General features: G+C 44.7%; 1 protein-coding gene across 3 annotated transcripts in view; it reads right to left on the reverse strand.

The window, feature by feature from the left end:
• Positions 1 to 15,396, reverse strand: part of zgc:113223 (uncharacterized protein LOC541424 homolog) — a 65,205-nt gene extending 49,809 nt beyond the window's left edge. The window contains exons 1-2 of one of the 3 annotated variants that reach the window (XM_041216254.1): positions 15,267 to 15,386; positions 14,889 to 15,109 (exon numbers count right to left, since the gene is read on the reverse strand). Coding sequence is in view for 2 of the 3 variants with exons in the window: in XM_041216252.1 (XP_041072186.1) it covers positions 15,151 to 15,207 (57 nt within the window). In the remaining variant the exon portion in view is untranslated. Of the gene's footprint in view, positions 1 to 14,888; positions 15,110 to 15,150 lie in introns of all 3 variants that reach the window. The other 2 variants (XM_041216252.1, XM_041216255.1) reach the window with 2 other exon arrangements.
• Between the last annotated feature and the right edge of the window lie 2,065 nt (positions 15,397 to 17,461).

A 17,461-nucleotide genomic window follows, 5' to 3' on the forward strand; every position in this document is an offset into this window, starting at 1 on the left:
GTGTTACATCTTTTGCGTGGGCATGGGGTGGTGCCATAGGAGGGGGTTGAGGAGTAGGGGTGATGGAGGAGTGGACCAAGGTGTCCCAGAGGCAACGATCCCTACGGAATGCCGATAGGGGGGGTGAAGGGAAGATCTGTTTGGTGGTGGCATCATGCTGGAGTTGGCGGAAACGGCGGAGGATGATCCTTTGAATGTGGAGGCTGGTGGGGTGATAAGTGAGGACAAGGGGGACCCTATCATGTTTCTGGGAGGGAGGAGAAGGCGTGAGGGCGGATGCGCGGAAGATGAGCCGGACATGGTTGAGGGCCCTGTCAACGACCGTGGGTGGAAAACCTCGGTTAAGGAAGAAGGAGGACATGTCAGAGGAACTGTTTTTGAATGTAGCATCATCGGAACAGATGCGACGGAGGCAAAGGAACTGAGAGAATGGGATGGAGTCCTTACAGAAAGCGGGGTGTGAGGAGCTGTAGTCGAGGTAGCTGTGGGAGTCGGTAGGTTTGTAATGGATATTGGTGGACAGTCTATCACCAGAGATTGAGACAGAGAGGTCAAGGAAGGGAAGGGAAGTGTCAGAGATGGACCACATGAAAATGATGGAGGGATGGAGATTGGAAGCAAAATTAATAAATTTTTCCAAGTCCTGACGAGAGCATGAAGCAGCACCGAAGTAATCATCGATGTACCGGAGAAAGAGTTGTGGAAGGGGGCCGGAGTAGGACTGGACAAGGAATGTTCCACATACCCCATAAAGAGAAAGGCATAGCTGGGGCCCATGCGGGTACCCATAGCCACACCTTTTATTTGGAGGAAGTGAAAGGAGTTGAAGGAGAAATTGTTCAGTGTGAGAACAAGTTCAGCCAGACGGAGGAGAGTAGTGGTGGATGGGGATTGTTCGGGCCTCTGTTCGAGGAAGAAGCTAAGGGCCCTCAGACCATCCTGGTGGGGATGGAGGTGTAGAGGGATTGGACGTCCATGGTGAAGAGGAAGCGGTTGGGGCCAGGGAACTGGAAATTGTTGATGTGACATAAGGTGTCAGAGGAATCACGGATGTAGGTGGGAAGGGACTGGACAAGGGGAGAGAGAAGGGAGACAAGATAACGAGAAATGGGTTCTGTGGGGCAGGAGCAAGCTGAGATGATCGGTCTACTGGGACAGTTCTGTTTGTGGATTTTGGGTAGGAGGTAGAAGCGGGCCGTCCGAGGTTGGGCGACTATCAGGTTGGAAGCTGTGGGAGGAAGATCCCCAGAGGAGATGAGGTCAGTGACAGTCCTGGAAACAATGGCTTGATGTTCAGTGGTGGGGTCATGGTCCAGGGAGAGGTAGGAGGAAGTGTCTGCGAGTTGACGCTCAGCCTCCGCAAGGTAGAGGTCAGTGCGCCAGACAACAACAGCACCACCCTTGTCAGCGGGTTTGATGACAATGTCAAGGTTGGACCTGAGAGAATGGAGTGCAGTAAGTTCAGAGAGAGAGAGATTAGAATGGGTGAGAGGAGCAGAGAAATTGAGATGACTAATGTCGCGCCGACAGTTCTCAATGAAAAGATCAAGAGAAGGTAAGCATCCAGAGGGAGGGGTCCAGGTGGAGGGAGAATATTGGAGGTGGGTGAAAGGATCCGTTGAACGGGGAGAGGACTCCTGCCCAAAGAAGTGCCCGGAGATGAAGACGACGGAAGAAGAGTTCAGCATCATGCTGAGCCCGAAATTCATTGAGGTGTGGGCGTAAGGGTATGAAACTAAGTCCTTTGCTGAGCACCGAACGTTCAGCATCGGAGAGGGGAAGGTCATGGGGTATAGTGAATACATGGCTGGGGCTGGGATTGGAAGATGGGGTGGGGACGGAGGGACAGGCAGGGGTGTTTTTATAAGAATCAATGCAAGTTAGCGAGCTCAGAGTGATGGGTGAATAGGACTAGGTGTGATTTAGGGTGCAGGCAAGGTTTAGATAAGTCCAAGTTTACAAAGGGGGAGCAAGGAGGCTCTCCAGGAGAGCATTGGAATTGTTAAGTCTAGAGGTAGCAAAGTCATGGATGGGAATCTCAGCAGCAGATAAGCTGAGGCAAGATATATGGGTGGTTATAGAAATGGAAACAGGCAGTCTTGGTGATGGAGTGGCTATGTGGTCAGAGGCTCACCTCAGGATCAAATATGACACCAATTATGTGAACAGTTTGGTTCTGTCTCAGACAGTGGGCAAGGAGTGGAATTGAGTCTGTGGCTCAGGAACAGAGTTTATAGTTGGGACCAAAGACAAAAGCCTAAACTTTCCAGTCCCGCCCACCATGGGAATTATCACAGGCGGAATGGAAAATTTGACTGACCAGCAAAAGGCCCGTTGACTTCGGATGGGAATTTCCAGTCCTGGGATGGGCGGGACCAGAAAATCCTGTCCAATGACTTCAGTTTTCTATACATTTAATTTGGTGGAATTTCATCTCAATAGTGGAAATTGGACAAGCAGCATGACAAATCAGAGGCTGTGGGAGGGGTAGGGGTGAGAGAGTTAGTGGTTAGGTAGAACTGGGTGATGTCAGCATACATCTGGAACAAGACCAGATGTGTCCATGATTGATTGTCACATAAACTGAACTTTGAACAAACGACGAGTAGAACCCAGTGAAGCTGAGAAAGTGTAGCTGGGACAAACTAGGATAATGGAAGTGTGAGGGATGTGGAACAATACTGAGGCGAAGGGGCTAAACTCCGCTTGATAATGCAAAGCATGTGCTCTTGCTGGTAGATGGAAAAAAATTGGGCCTTGCTCCATAATGTTGCACACCGAAGTTGGTCATGTATCTGCTGTGTCCAGGTGACTGATAGCAGCAGACAAAGAAACCGTGCAGTCAATGTGTTTTGAGAAAGATATAAACATGGAACCTTGGTTAATGAAACTTAGCATTGGAAGCAGCCTCAACCTGTGATACTCCTAGTCCCAGATTAATCCCTTAGTGGTGAGCATATGGACACATTGGGCAGAATTTAATGATCCCCCCAGAGGTGAGTTTGAAATTTGTGGGGAGGCATTTGATCGGACAGGAGGGTACAGGGTGTGGGGGGTAGCAGGGGGGTACTCTGCCATTCCTGCCTCCACCCAATTAAGTTTGTAGCAGGAAGGCTTGTGGTTGGCCTTCCTGCCTGGACACTAATTGAGGCCCTTAAGTGGGGACTTCATTTCAGTGCCGCTGGTACTTAACCAGTGGCAGGTGGGGACTCCCCGTTTGGGGAGCCCAAAAAGAATAACCTTTGTCGGGTTTTCCAGCGGCTTGCCGGCTGAGATCCACACCCCCCCTTGCCCTTTCTCCCAACCTCCTTCACTCTCACATCCAGCGACTGCCTCCCAAGACCTCCATTGCACCCTCACTCCCTATAGCCTGAGTCCTTTGGCAATCCTAGGCCTCTCTGGGTGCTGTACTGGCAGTGCTGCTGGCAATGGAGTCCAGCCAGCCTCTTATTAGCAGGCAGCTCTTGGCGGATGGGGTTTCTGTCCCCAGGATCCTGAATCCAGGGGAAGTACAACACTCGCCAGTTAAGTGCTTGAAGGGCACCCAATTCCATTGGGCCTTCTCCAATGGTTGCAACGCAGGATTCCTGCTGGTTCTCTAACCAACAGGTGAAACCCACATCGCCAAAATTAAATTCGGCCCATTGTTTGCTTCTATTAAGTAGATGTGCTGCCCAATAAAAGCTTATCTGCTTCTGGGTCTCAAGCCATTATTCGCAGATTGTGAATCACTCTGACAAAACCAAGCGGCCGCATTTTGTATGGATTTAGCTCCCAAGTCCTTAGCTCTTAGGACCGGCTTGAGCTGTTTGTCAGTTGTCTCCTAACTATTGTCTTACTTGTTGCATCTGTCCTGCTAACCAAGTCTGAACTAGCCCCAGTGCCAATGGCTCCAAGAGCAGAGCCCTGCCCACCAGTCCAGCAGCACCCTGCCACATCGGTATGAGAGCTTGTTCTCCACCCAGAACAATACATAACTAAGACTGCACTTGCCATTCAGGGATTAACAACATGAAGCCCAATCAGTAGCGTGTTAGCCCCACATGACTTGTGAGGTCAGCTTCATTTATCTGGTATTGGAAATTTTCTAGGAAGGAGGTGGCGGGTGGGAAGGGGAGGAATTACAGGTAAGAAGCCTTTAACAGTTATGAGGTGGGGGAGACCAATCACAGTGCCAGGTGTGTCCCTGAGGTGTAGCTGGCCTATCATCAGCAATGCCCTGGAGTGTTGGGCTAGTTTGTTAGAGTCTGTCACTCGGGGTGACCTTGAAATCATTTGGACTTCAAAGAGATCCAACATCCCTCGCCTGAGTGACATGGTTGTTAGATTGTTAGACAAATGCCAATGTAGGTTTGAACCCTGGACACACACGCACACACACGTGCAGATTAGACCATAAAATGTGTAATAAAGAACAAAAACAAAAAAAAGTACAGCACAGGAACAGGCCCTTCGGCCCTCCAAGCCTGTGCCAATCATATTGCCTGTCAAACTAAAACATTTCGCACTTCCGGGGTCCGTATCCCTCTATTCCCATCCTATTCATGTATTTGTCAAGCTGCCTCTTAAACACCACTATCGGACCTGCTTCCACCACCTCCTCTGGCAGCGAATTTCAGACATTCACTACCCTCTGTGTAAAAAACTTGCCCGCACATCTCCTCTATAGTTTTCTCCTCTCACCTTAAATCTGTGTCCCCTAGTAATTGACTCTTCCACCCTGGGAAAAAGCTTCTGACTATCTACTCTGTCCATGCCACTCATAATTTTGTAAACTTCTATCAAATCGCCCCTCAATCTCCGTCACTCTAGTGAGAACAATCCGAGTTTCTCCAACCTCTCCTCATAGCTAATAACCTCCAGACCAGGCAGCATCCTGGTAAACTTCCTCTACACCCTCTCCAATGCCTCCATTGCAAGTGTGGCCTAACCAAGGTTCTATATAACTGCAGCATGACTTCCCAGCTTTTATACTCAATACCCCTGCCAATGAAGGCAAGCATGCCATATGCCTTCCTGACTACCTTATCCACCTGCATTGCCACTTTCAGTGACCTGTGGACCTGTACACCCAGATCCCTCTGCCCGTCAATGCACTTAAGGCTTCTGCTATTTACTGTGTAATTCCTACCTGTATTAGGTAGGAATTCCAAAATGCATTACCTCGCATTTGTCCGGATTAAGCTCCATCTGCCATTTCTCCGCCCAAGTCTCCAACCAATCTATATCTCATTGTATCCTTTGACAATCCTCTTCACTATCTGCAACTCCCCAAACCTTAGTGTCATCTGCAAACTTACTAATTAACCCAGTTATATTTTCCTCCAAATCATTTACGTATACTACAAACTGCAAAGGTCTCAGCACTGAACCCTGTGGAACACCACTAGTCACAGCTCTCCATTCAGAAAAGCACCCTTCCACTGCTACCCTCTGTCTTCTATGACCAAGCTAATTCTGTATCCATCTTGTCAGCTCACCTCTGATCCCGTGCGACTTTGCCTTCTGTACCAGTCTGCCATGAGGGACCTTGTCAAAGGCCTTACTGAAATCCATATAGATAACATCTACTGCCCTTCCATCGTCGATCATCTTTGTCACTTCCTCGAAAAGCTTGATCAAGTTAGTGAGACACAACCTCCCCTTCACAAAACCATGCTGCCTCTCACTAATATGCCCATTTGCTTCCAAATGGTAGTAAATCTTGTCACGAAGAATCTTCTCCAATAATTTCCCTACCACTGACGTAAGACTCGCTGGCCTGTAATTTCCTGGATTATCCCTGCTACCCTTCTTAAACAATGGAACAACATGGGCCACTCTCCCGTCCTCTGGGACCTCACCCGTAGCCAGTGAGGATACAAAGATTTCTGTCAAGGCCCCAGCAATCTCCTCCCTTGCCTCCCTCAGTACTCTGGGGTAGATCCCATCTGGCCCTGGGGACTTATCCACCTTAATATTCTTCAAGACAACTAACACCTCCTCTTTTTTGATCTCAACATGATCTACACACTCTTTCCTTGACAAATTGACTGCCAAGATCCTCATGACAATAGAATGGACACACAGCTTATCCCAGGGGGGAGTGGTCCCACCAGTTGTAGGCACGGAGCTTCAGCAGAGAAAGCCCACAAGCCCATCTCCTGGTACTTGGCTATGGAGTAACACCTACCATGCCCTGATACCTAGCTAGTAGGTAATACCAACCAGCAGTTAGGGAGAACCCACTTGGGTGGATTGTGCCACTGAAATTCAACCTAGCCTTCCTTTGAGAACTCACCCCACCTTGAAACAGTTTTGAATTGAAAATTTCTACCCTGTTGTTTCAGCACCACATTTTATGATGTTTTCATAGGAAGATAGGACTTAGGAGCACGAGTAGGTCTTTGGTGCCTCAAGTCTGCTCTGCCATTCAATAAGATCAAGGCTGATCTGATTGTAGCCTCAACTCCACTTTCCTGTCTGTCCCCCAGAAGCCTTGACTCCCTCATTGATCAAAAATCTGTCTAACTCTGCCTTGAATAAATTCAGTGACCCAGCTTCTACTGCTCTCTGGGGAAGAGAAGTCCACAGATTAACAATCGTCAGAGAGAAAAAATTTCTTTTCAATTCCATCTCAAAAGGGATACGCCTTATTATTAAACAGTGTCCCCTAGTTCCAGTTTTCCCACAAGAAGAAACATCCTTGCAGTATCTACCCTGTCAAGGCTCTTCAGGGTCTTATATATTTCAACAAGATTACCTCTGATTCTTCTAAACTCCAATGGATATGACCAACCTGTTCAACTTTTCTTCATAAGATAAGCTCCTCATCCCAGGAATGAGGTGAGTGAACCTTCTCTGAACTGCTTCTAACACAGTTATATCCTTTTTCAAATAAGGAATACTATGCCATAGGGAAGTTATACTTGTACATGGCTCTACAAGAGAAGTGCATGACCACAGAATTAGAGCTGTCCAGAGTTTTACAGAAAGTAGGCCTAACATTGAATGAAAAATGTGAGTTCGCCAAACCTATGTTCAAATTTCTAGGTCACATAGTACAAGCCACTGGAATCACAGTTGATCAGAGATTTTACATAACCCAGGAACAATACTGATCTTCAGAGATCCCCTGGGATGGTCAAGCAAGTAGGCAGGTCCTACCAAATTTAGCAGAGGTCAATGAGCCTTTGAGGCAGCTGTTGGGACAGGGTCAACAGTGGTGCTGGAACAAAAACAGAATTACCTGGAAAAACTCAGCAGGTCTGGTAGCATCGGCAGAGAAAAAAACAGTGGTGCTGGAACCTGGACCAGAAAAATGCTTTCAATAGGATTAAACAAATTTTAATTTCCTCTGAAATTGTGGCACATTATGACCCAGAACTATCGACATTAGTAGCAGGAGATGAACTGTCATCAGGTCTGGGAGCAGTATTATTTCACATGCAAAGAGACAGCAAGCATAGATCAGTTTTCTATGCTTCAAGGTTACTCACAGAAACAGAACAATGATATGCGATATGAAAATTAAGTGTTCACAGCAATGTGGGCATGTGAGAAATTCTCGGGCCATATTAAGGGCTTGTAGTTCATAAGCCATTAGTCACTCCTTTGAGCATGGAAGAAATTGCGAAGATGCTGCCCAGAATCCAGCAGTTCAGATTAAGATTAATGAGATATGACTCCATAATAGAGTATGTTCAAGGGAAGTACCAAACAATGGCAGACACTCTGACACGGATACTATCAGAAGGAACCAAACAAAAAGGTTTACACTTCATCGAGGAGATGGAAGTATATATATCCCTAATTACTCAACACTTACCAGCTACTGTTAAAAATGTTGCAGGAAGTAAAAAAACACAACAGCAAGATTACAAATGCCTCCAGATAAGTGAATATTGGTTGGAAAGAATGCCAGTCTATATCCCCAGTAATCCAGTGCTATGCCAGTAATTTGAACAGTGCAAGCCCTCACCATTATTGATGATTTACTAGTCTTCAATGAGGGAATAGTCATACTGAAAGCATTTTGGCTTGATATTCTTCACCAAAATCACTTAGAGATAGTAAAATGTTGTATGAGAGCCCAGCAATCAGCTTGGCGGCCTGACATTACTTGTGCTATAGAAGAAATTATTTCTAATTGTCTTCCATGTGCAGTTAACAAGCCAAGAATAAAAAGAACCACTGTTACCTTTTATTTGTCCATCAAGGCCACGGGAGTGCCTGGGAATGGATTTATCCGATTTTAAGGGGAAAACATTCCTCATTGTCACTGATTACTGCTCTAGGTGGATTGAAGTAAACAGATGGAATAGTATCACGGCAGAAGCAGTCACTCAATCACTGAAGGGAATTTATGCAGGACATGGCATTCTGGATATTGTGGCGTCAGTCAATGGGCCACAATTTGCTAATGAGTTATTCCAAGATTTTGCAAAGGACTAGAGGTTTGTTCACGTAACTAGTTCACTTCATTATCCTCAAGCAAACGAAGAACCTGAGCAGGGTGTATAAACCATCAAAGATTTGCTGAGGAAGAATGAAGACCATAAAACAGTGCTTCTCAGTTACTGAACCTCAGAGACAAGACACAATCATCCAAAGAGCTCCACAACAGAGGTCGTACCGGATAATAAGGAGAAACCGCAGAGCCTTAATATCCTTGGAGAGAAAGCCAGTGGAAACTTAGGCTTACTACTCAGATCCTGAAGGGAAAGAAGAAGTCAGACAAAGCTCTGCAGCCACCCAGGAGAAGAACACTCACGCCAACAGAAGGGAGAGCACAGAATATCCTCAACCTCAGAAAGAAACCAGAATGAGGTCAGGGAGATTGGTCAAGGCACCTCAGAGACTAACCTTGTGAAGTCGGTGACTTTAGGGGAAGATGTAGGAGGATATAAATATAACAGGGATAAGGACATGGGGGAAGATGTAAAGTAAAGGGTTAACATCAGATGCATACATGTTGTTGATGTAATAATCAGGTAAATTCACATGATTGAATAACAGAGATCTGGAGGTAGGAGAAGCTCCAACCTCATGCAGCGGTCCCAATATGTACATAGTAGCTATAAATAAAGAATAATGGTTTCAACAAACTACAGTCTCAAGCAACTAATTTGGAGAGAATAGGAATACCCCAAAGAATCCTGTCTAGACCCTGAACACACAACGAAAGAACTGATGCTCTGTATGCAGAAAGAAGGGAATACCTGTTTTTAAGGCCTTATTGAATTTTGTGGCCATAGAGCTTAAGATGAATCAGAGGAAGGAAGCATAGGTAAAGTTGATAACAGTCAGATTTATATATCAATAGAGTACCATGCTGGATACAAAAAGTACACAAGAGAACTGAAGAAGGAAATAGAGGGGCAAGGTATGAGAATCGGTTAGGGGGTAACATAAAGGGAAACACAAAAGTCTTTTACAAACATTTAAACAGTAAAAGGGTAGTGAAAGGAAGGGTTATGCCAATTGAGGACACAAGGGAAGATATTCTTTTGGAAGCATAGGGCACGTCTGAGGTACTGAATGAGTGTTCTCACCACAGATGCAGACACTACCAAAATACAGGTAAGTAGGAGGCAGCAGCAATATGTGAAAGGATAAAAATACATTAAGAGAAAGTACTTAAAAGCTTGACAGCACTCAAAATGGAAAAGTTTTGATAATCAACACAAGCTTGAGGAACAGCACCTCATCTCCAATTAGGCACTTTACAGGTTTCTTGACTCAACATTGCCCCAGATTGTCGCTATGACAGACACCTTCCCCCATCGTGGCAAAAATGGCAGATGAGCCCAGAAATTCTAAGTCCCACCCCTGAACATGGTATTTCCTATTTTCACGGGGGTGGGACTGGAGTTGGGAAAGGTTTGATCATGCATGGTTTACCGAGGCAGCTGGCCATTTAAATCACCAGCTAAGAATTTCCGGTTTCTCCTGTACTGTTGTCCGTTTGGAGTCTGCACTCTGTAAGACCTCGGTTCTCCTGTGATTCATGTGATAACAGCAGGATTCCCAGATCCCTTCATGCGGAATCCTCAATGTCTCTCCCATGTTCAGGTCAGGAAGAGGTCAGATCAAAGCACTGTTTCTGCTTCTGCTGTCTCAGTTTGAGCAGGTCCTGCACGCTGTAGCTTACTGGCTGTGGAAATAACAGTTGGGGCACAGTTGGAAGCTTAATTCTAAATCTTCTCCCCATCAGGAGCTGTGCTGGAGAAGATCCAATGCCTTCTAATGGAGTATTCCTGAAATCCAGCAGAGCCAGGTAGGGGGTCTCTTCCGTCCGCCTTTGCCTTCTTCAACAGGTGTTTTAATGTCTGCACGGTACATTCCAGCATTCTGTTGGATTGTGGATATTTGGGACTTGACGCAGTCTGGCAAAACTCCCTGTCCTGTGCAACTTTGTGAAACTCAGTGTCTGAGAGTTGTGGACTGTTATCGGAGATGAGCACTTCAGGTCTTCCATGATGAGTAAAAATTGATTTTAAATGATTTATTGCAGTGATGCTCTTACTATCATTTATCAGCAGCACAGACTCAAAAAAAACTGAATAATAATCTACTGCTTGTAGATACTCACTGTTGTCAAATGTGAACAAGTCCACTCCAATTTTTTGCCAGGGCCTCTCTGGAACACTGTGTGATTGAAGTGGTTCTTTTTGTTATGATCTACTGTACTTTTGTCACACGGCACACACACTCACCATTTCACTGATTTGTGCTTCCATTCCAGGCTAATACATTACATCTCGGCTCTTCTCCCGCATGTTTTTATGTCGAGGTGACTTTCATGTATGTACTGTAGCATTTCTTTCCTCAGTGTTGCAGGAATTATGAGCTTTTCTCCCTTGAAAAGTATTCCTTCCACAACGTGAAGCCCCTCACGAAAAGCTTCCAAAGGGTTGCGATCAGACTCTATCTCCACCTCTTTACCATAGACAAACTGATGGAAGCATTCTAGGCCAAACACAATTGTTAGTATTTCTTTCTCTATTTGGGCATACCGCTGCTGTGTTTCAATCATTGCCTTTGAAGTGTATGCCACTGGTGCCTCATTTTGCAAGAGGACAGCTCCCAGGCCAGTCTTTAAGCATCCACTGAGGTCTTGACCAGCTGACTGACATCGTAATACTTTAACGCTGGTGCCTGGGTCAGTGTTTTTTCAGACTGGTCAAAACTACCTGGTGACTTTGTTCCCAGTGCCATACCACATCATTTTGTGGAAGTTCTCTAAGAGGTGCTGTCAAGTCTGACATATTCGGAATGAATTTCCCAAGATAAGTCACCATTCCCAAAAACCTCTCCAAGTCTTTCTTACATTCTTGGGGTGGCATGTTCACGACTGCTTCGATTTTACTCACTTGTTAGCACATGTCCCAAGTACTTGATTTCATGAAGATCTATTTACACTTTTCTTTCTTCAACCTGAGGTTCCTTTCTCTAGCTCTGGCCTCAGTCTGTGGTCGTGCTTCTCCTGTGAGGCTCCCCAGACCAGCACATCGTCAATATAGGTTTCCACACCCTCTAACCCTTCAAACAGCTGCTTTGCTGTTCTGTGGAACACCTCCAGAGCTGAATTAATACCAAAAGGTAAGTGTAAAAACCTGTATCACCTGTATGGTGTGTTGAAGATATAGAGTTGGGAGCTGCGTTCATCCAGCTTGACCTGCCAGAAACCTGAACTCACATCCAAGACTGAATAGTATTTAGTATCAGCCAGTTTACACGTGATTTCTTCTACTGTGAGCAGCTGGTAATGCTGTCTTTGTATTGCCTGGTTTAGGTCTCTGGGATGCAGACTGATTCGCAGATTCCCATCTGATTTTTCTACAATTACAATTGGATTAACCCACTTTGTCGGTTCTTCAAGTTTCTTGATGATGTGAAGTTTCTCTATTCTGTCCAACTCTCCTTTCAGTCTCTCAGCATTACTGGTATTTTCCTGGGTGGGTATATTTTGGGTGTCACAGTTTCGTCAATCTTGACGGTGTGCTCTCCTTTTAGGCAGCCAATCCCCTGGAACACATCTTTATACTCGCTCAGGATGTAATCAGTGGTGACAGTCATTATTCTCTTGATTAGCTTCAGATTTTCACAAGCTTTGATTCCAAGAATGGGTTTTGCATCAGTTTTCACCACCAGGAATGGAAATGCTTGAGACTGTTTTTTGTGGTTCACTTTAAATGCGCACTTGCCCTTTACAGCAATTTTTTCACCTGTATAAGTAGACAGCTTCACTTTTGTTTTAGGTAGCTGTTTTTCTTTGCTAATCTTACGATACAGGCTTATCGGAATTTGCTTGTGCACCTATGTCAAGCTTGAAATTCACCATCACGTTGGCAATTTTTAAATCAACCTTCCATTCATCTGCTTTTGAATTTGTTGTTACTGCACCAACAAAAAGGTCCATTTCAGTATCTGTGTCATCATCTGCAATCGTGTACACTTTCTTCAATTTACACATCTTAGCGAAGTGATTTAGTTAATCACAGTTCTTACATTGCTTTCTGTAGGCTGGACAACTATATGCTAAATGCTCTGTTCTGCATCGGCTGCATTTAAATGTTTTAATAGCAGTTTTGTTCTTTTTACGTTCAGACTGTCTACTTGTTCTTTCCCGGGGCTATTTCTGTTTGACTGCATCTAACTGCTTGACCGTGTGCGACTTCTGTCATCTATTTAATCTGGAATTTTGTTGTCTCAGCTGCTCTGCTGATATTTATTGCTTCCTCCAACGTGAAATCAACTTCTCTCAAAAGCCATTCTCTCAGAGAGTCATTTGTGATCCCACAAATGATTCTATCTCAGATGAGTGGTTCTTCAAGCTCTCCCAAATTCACATGATTTAGCTCATTTTCTCAGCTCATTTACATACTGACTAATGTTCTCACTGCCTTGCGTGCACCTAAAAGAATCAGTAACTTTCACATGTGATATTTTTCTTGGGCTGCGGTAGGCATCAACTTTTTCCATTATTTCTTCCAAGTCATTTTGTTTCTCATCACTTTCAAACATGAATGTGTATAGACTTCTAGGCTTCTTCCCCTGCTAAGTGAAGAAAGATTGTAGACTGTACCTGAGGGTTTTTATTATCACTGCCTGTCACTGTGAGGTACAGCTCAAATCACTGCCAGAACCTCCTCCAGTTTTCGGTGAGATTTCCCTCCAAACTGAGCTCAGTTGGTGGTTTCAGCAACTCCATTGTTGTGTTTAATTTACTTCTGACACCAAGTCTTGTTTTTTGTTTCAATGATGCACACAGGCCATCGACATTGTAGCTGAGTTAACTTTATTGATAACACATTATTCTAATATAAACACGTCTCTGCAGTAACTGAATTCTATCCAGGCTCCAACATGTGGTATCTGACCTTCAACTCACAAGTCAGGTGACCCCATATCTAGCACAGAGTAACATATAATATCTAATACTGGAGTCCACTACCACAATCAACTATTATCATGACAGGCCATGGGGGGTGAATACAGGGGCATGGTTTGGCATAGGGGGCCATGAGGGAGGTGGGTAGAGCGGAATGGCTTGGCATTGGCATCAATGCTTTGTTTCTTTACTACTACCATTACCACTCGCTTTGCCTTTTATTCCATGACATCTTTGTTATTTAATCTCTTCTTCCCTCTAACCTATCCAGACTTTCCCTTTGTTCTTCCTCCCCCTCCCCCCTTTCAACAGCTTAAAACCATGCACTAATACTTTTACATTTACCAGCAGTTAAAAGGCTTGCCACAACTAATTGCTGTATTCCTGACAAACTCCTTGGTGGAACCAAGAGCCAGCCACAGCTATTCAAATGGCCCCAAGGCTGCAAAATCGTCAGAGTCCCATCAACAGCAACAACAACAACAAAAACGTGTAATTGTAAAGCATTAGAAAAATGTCCCAAAGTGCTTCACAAAAGCATTATCAGTCAAGATTATGGAGCAACCTGGAAAACAGTGAGACAGAAAGGTTTAGGGTGGGAATTCCAGAGCTTAGGGCCAAGATAGCTGAAGACACAACAACCAATGGTGGAGCGACAAAATCAGGGATGTAGGAGAGGCCAGAATGGAGAGCGCAGAGTTCCCGGAGAGCACAGAGATAGGAAGGGAGGCCATAGAGGGATTTGAACAGAAGGTTTTAAATGGAGGCTTTGTTGTATCAGGAGCCAACGTTTGTCAGCAAACACAGGGGCGCTGGGAGGGGCAGCAGAGTTTTGAATGAGCTCAAGTTTAAGGATCAAAGTTCTATCCCAAATCCAGAAAATCTATACCTGTTATACTTCAGTGAGCAACATTTGCTATGGTGAAGGGGCCAGTTAGCTCAGTTGGCTAAGAATGTGGAGTGCAGAATAACGCCAATAGCATGGGTTCAATCCCATACTCTGAGGTAACTCTTGGGGCCTATCTCCTTGTCTTGACCCACAGTGATATTGTGGCATAAGCCATGATTAGTAATCCTCAGTGGACTGCAGCAAAGGGTGAAGTGGAGAAACTCTGTACTGGTTATCAACTGCAGCTGCCAAACCACCCAGATGCATTGGATTCTCCTTGCCCCTGGTTCCTGAGGGGGTATGGCAGCAGCGCCCAATTTTCCTCCATTATCATCAAATTCCTTAGCATTGGTTTAGCTGTAAAAGGTCTGACTTTTGAATTAACTTACTGTTCAGACATATTTGAACAATGAGGAGTCTACCACTACTATGTTTAGTGCCTCCTGCTGAGGTGCAGCTTTACAGGTACTAATGTATTTCGGGTACCTCTCTGAGATGGCTGTTTTCAATCTGTGTCCCTACATACTTTACTGCGAGGTCCTGAGTTGATTTCCCAGGTTTTGCTCAGTTAGTCTTAGCTAAGGTGATGATAAATGAGTTACAGGATTTGGACTAAGAACTCACCCGCAATTCTCAACCCTGAAAGTCATCCAAGAATCTTGCTAGGATGTGCGTGTAATCACCCCGGATGATGGCAGGATTCCTGTGATGCTCTCCATGGTTAAATAGCATACCCACATTCACATTCTAGGCTCCGACTCGGAAAATGACCACCTCGCCTAGGTACTAGAGGGTGGCAATGGTTGCGGAGTGAACACTAGCCGCAAAGGAAAACATGGTGGAGCCTGAGAAAGGGAAGGAAAAGGGAGTGCATTAATTCACTTACCCAGAAGACGTAGCAGAATGAGAACAGTGTATACTTAATTAGCCAGCTTGTCCTCATCTTCTAATAGCACTGACAGCCAATAACTTCAGCCGTGGAATTATACTGTTTATCCCTACTCCATTCAGTGCAGACTGATCAGAGGGAGCTGCTCACACCCTGAAGAGGTGATCCTGTCTTGAAGCTGGGGAATATTAATGATTGTTCTATGTACAAACAACAGAAACTAATCAGCAACTTCCTATGGCACCTAACCAAGACAAATTGGTTGAGCTCTAATGCTCACTCTCATGGTAAGAACGAGTTAAGGCACTGATTTATCCGCTTAGTTCATCCGTTTTTAGTCCAACTCCCACTTGCTGAGGATTGTCAGAGACATACCTCAGCATTTGTCAGTTCCTGCATTCCAGATTATGTGAAAACAGCAGGTCTGGATTTGCTAGACACCAACAACAATTCACCCATCAAGCAGTTATCTCAGTGTTTGGCATGTGACAGAAAGCAGAACCCCCCTCAAGCCTGTAACTTTAAAACTTCCAACATGTATCTCTTTTTATATTGATTTAAATAGAAAAAATTGAATGTAAAATGGATTATAGTTAGCTAGGGCTGACTCACAGGGGATGAGCAGGTTGGCATCTGATTGGAAATTAGGTGTTGCAGGAGGATCTTCAGTGAGCTATGTGTTGGGGTGAACAGCCTGTATTTAAGTACTCGATTTATCTGCATTGATGCTGTGTAGGGGAGTATGGAGATGTGGTGGCATACTGGCATTGTCACTGGATTAGTATTCCAGTAAATCCAGGGTAATACTCTGTAAGACCTGGGTTCAAATCCCACCACAGCAGATAGTGAAATTTGAATTCAATATTTAAAAATCTAATGATGATCATGAGCCCATCTGATTCACCAGGCCTACATGTGACTCTGGGCCCACAGTAATGTGGTTGACTCCTAACTGCCTCTGAAATAGTCTAGCAAGACACTTGGTTCAAGGGTAATTAGGAATGGGCAATAAATGCTGGCCTTGCCAATGATGCCCACATCCAGTGCAAAGTTCCTACAATTAACACCATACTGTCTTAAAGTACTATCAAAGCTTACCACTCAGGCCTATTATGGGAAGAAAGGCTTGCATTTATGTAGCACTTTTCATAATGTCAGGGCATCCCAAAGCACTTCACAGCCAATTAAGTATTTCTGAAGTGTAGTTACTGCTGTAATGTAGGAAATGCAGCAGCCAATTCGTGCACAATCTTGTCCCACTAGCAGCAGTAATTTGTTTTACAATTGTCTAGGACTTCCTTTTAAACATTGGAGCAAGCTTACCCTTAAACGGTTTAGCCTTGACTCACTCCTTTAACACACACATCATACAATCCTCCTCCCATCTCATGTGGCTACAAATTGCAAGTATAAGTCAGCAAAACCATTCAAGGCTGCATGTGGACACTGGTATCTCTCAGTGTCACCATGACAATAGGAACTCCTCGCTTGTTGCATTCTCATTGAAACTGAAGACACTAATAGCCCTGGAAGCCCGCTGTGTACGGGTAGGGAAATGAAGCAGTAATGGCCTGGAAGAAATGCCAGGGTTGAGTGATGGACTTTAATACTGTTTGGGTTTTGAAATGCAATCATTACTACATATCCTATTTGGTTTGCCAGAGTCATGTGACCTCTGCCATGAGGCACGGGGCTGGGGGGAGCCATGTTACATTCAGTTCAATAAATACATTACATTAGAAACACTGTAGTCTTTAAGCTCGTAACAAATACATAACTCACTAAATTTCAAAACTGTCCAAGTTGTGGATTGTCACGGACACAAGAAGAAAGTGTCACCAGAAATTCGTACAGGGCATTAACTCAGCCTTGGCCCAGATTTTAACTCCACATCAAGTTTATGGCTTCAGTTTAAAAACTCGCCAACTGCATCCAAATAAAGACCCGGGGTACTTATACACGCGGGCTCCTTGAAATCTCACCTAGCCACAGAATCCAGCAGGTCAGCCTGAGGCCTACTTACTTAAAGCAGGAATGCACCTCTGAAAGTGAGGTTGCATTACCTTGGGGCTTCCTTTATTTTTAAGGTGCAAAATGAGTCACAGACAAATTCTCAGAAGCGTCCCTGGAGTTGTTTGTGAAAGAGGGTTGTTAAATGGGCCTTTGTGCAATAGCAGGTGAGTCAATAGTGAGTAAGTAACCCCGTTGACTTCAGTGGAAATAATGGGCAGAAATGTGAAATGGGCTGACAACTTGCTATCTCCTATTTTACACTATCACACAAAGTCAACATCTATCCCACCCTGTC

Source organism: Carcharodon carcharias, chromosome 21 (genome assembly GCF_017639515.1).
Source record: "Carcharodon carcharias isolate sCarCar2 chromosome 21, sCarCar2.pri, whole genome shotgun sequence".
Taxonomy (NCBI): domain Eukaryota; kingdom Metazoa; phylum Chordata; class Chondrichthyes; order Lamniformes; family Lamnidae; genus Carcharodon; species Carcharodon carcharias.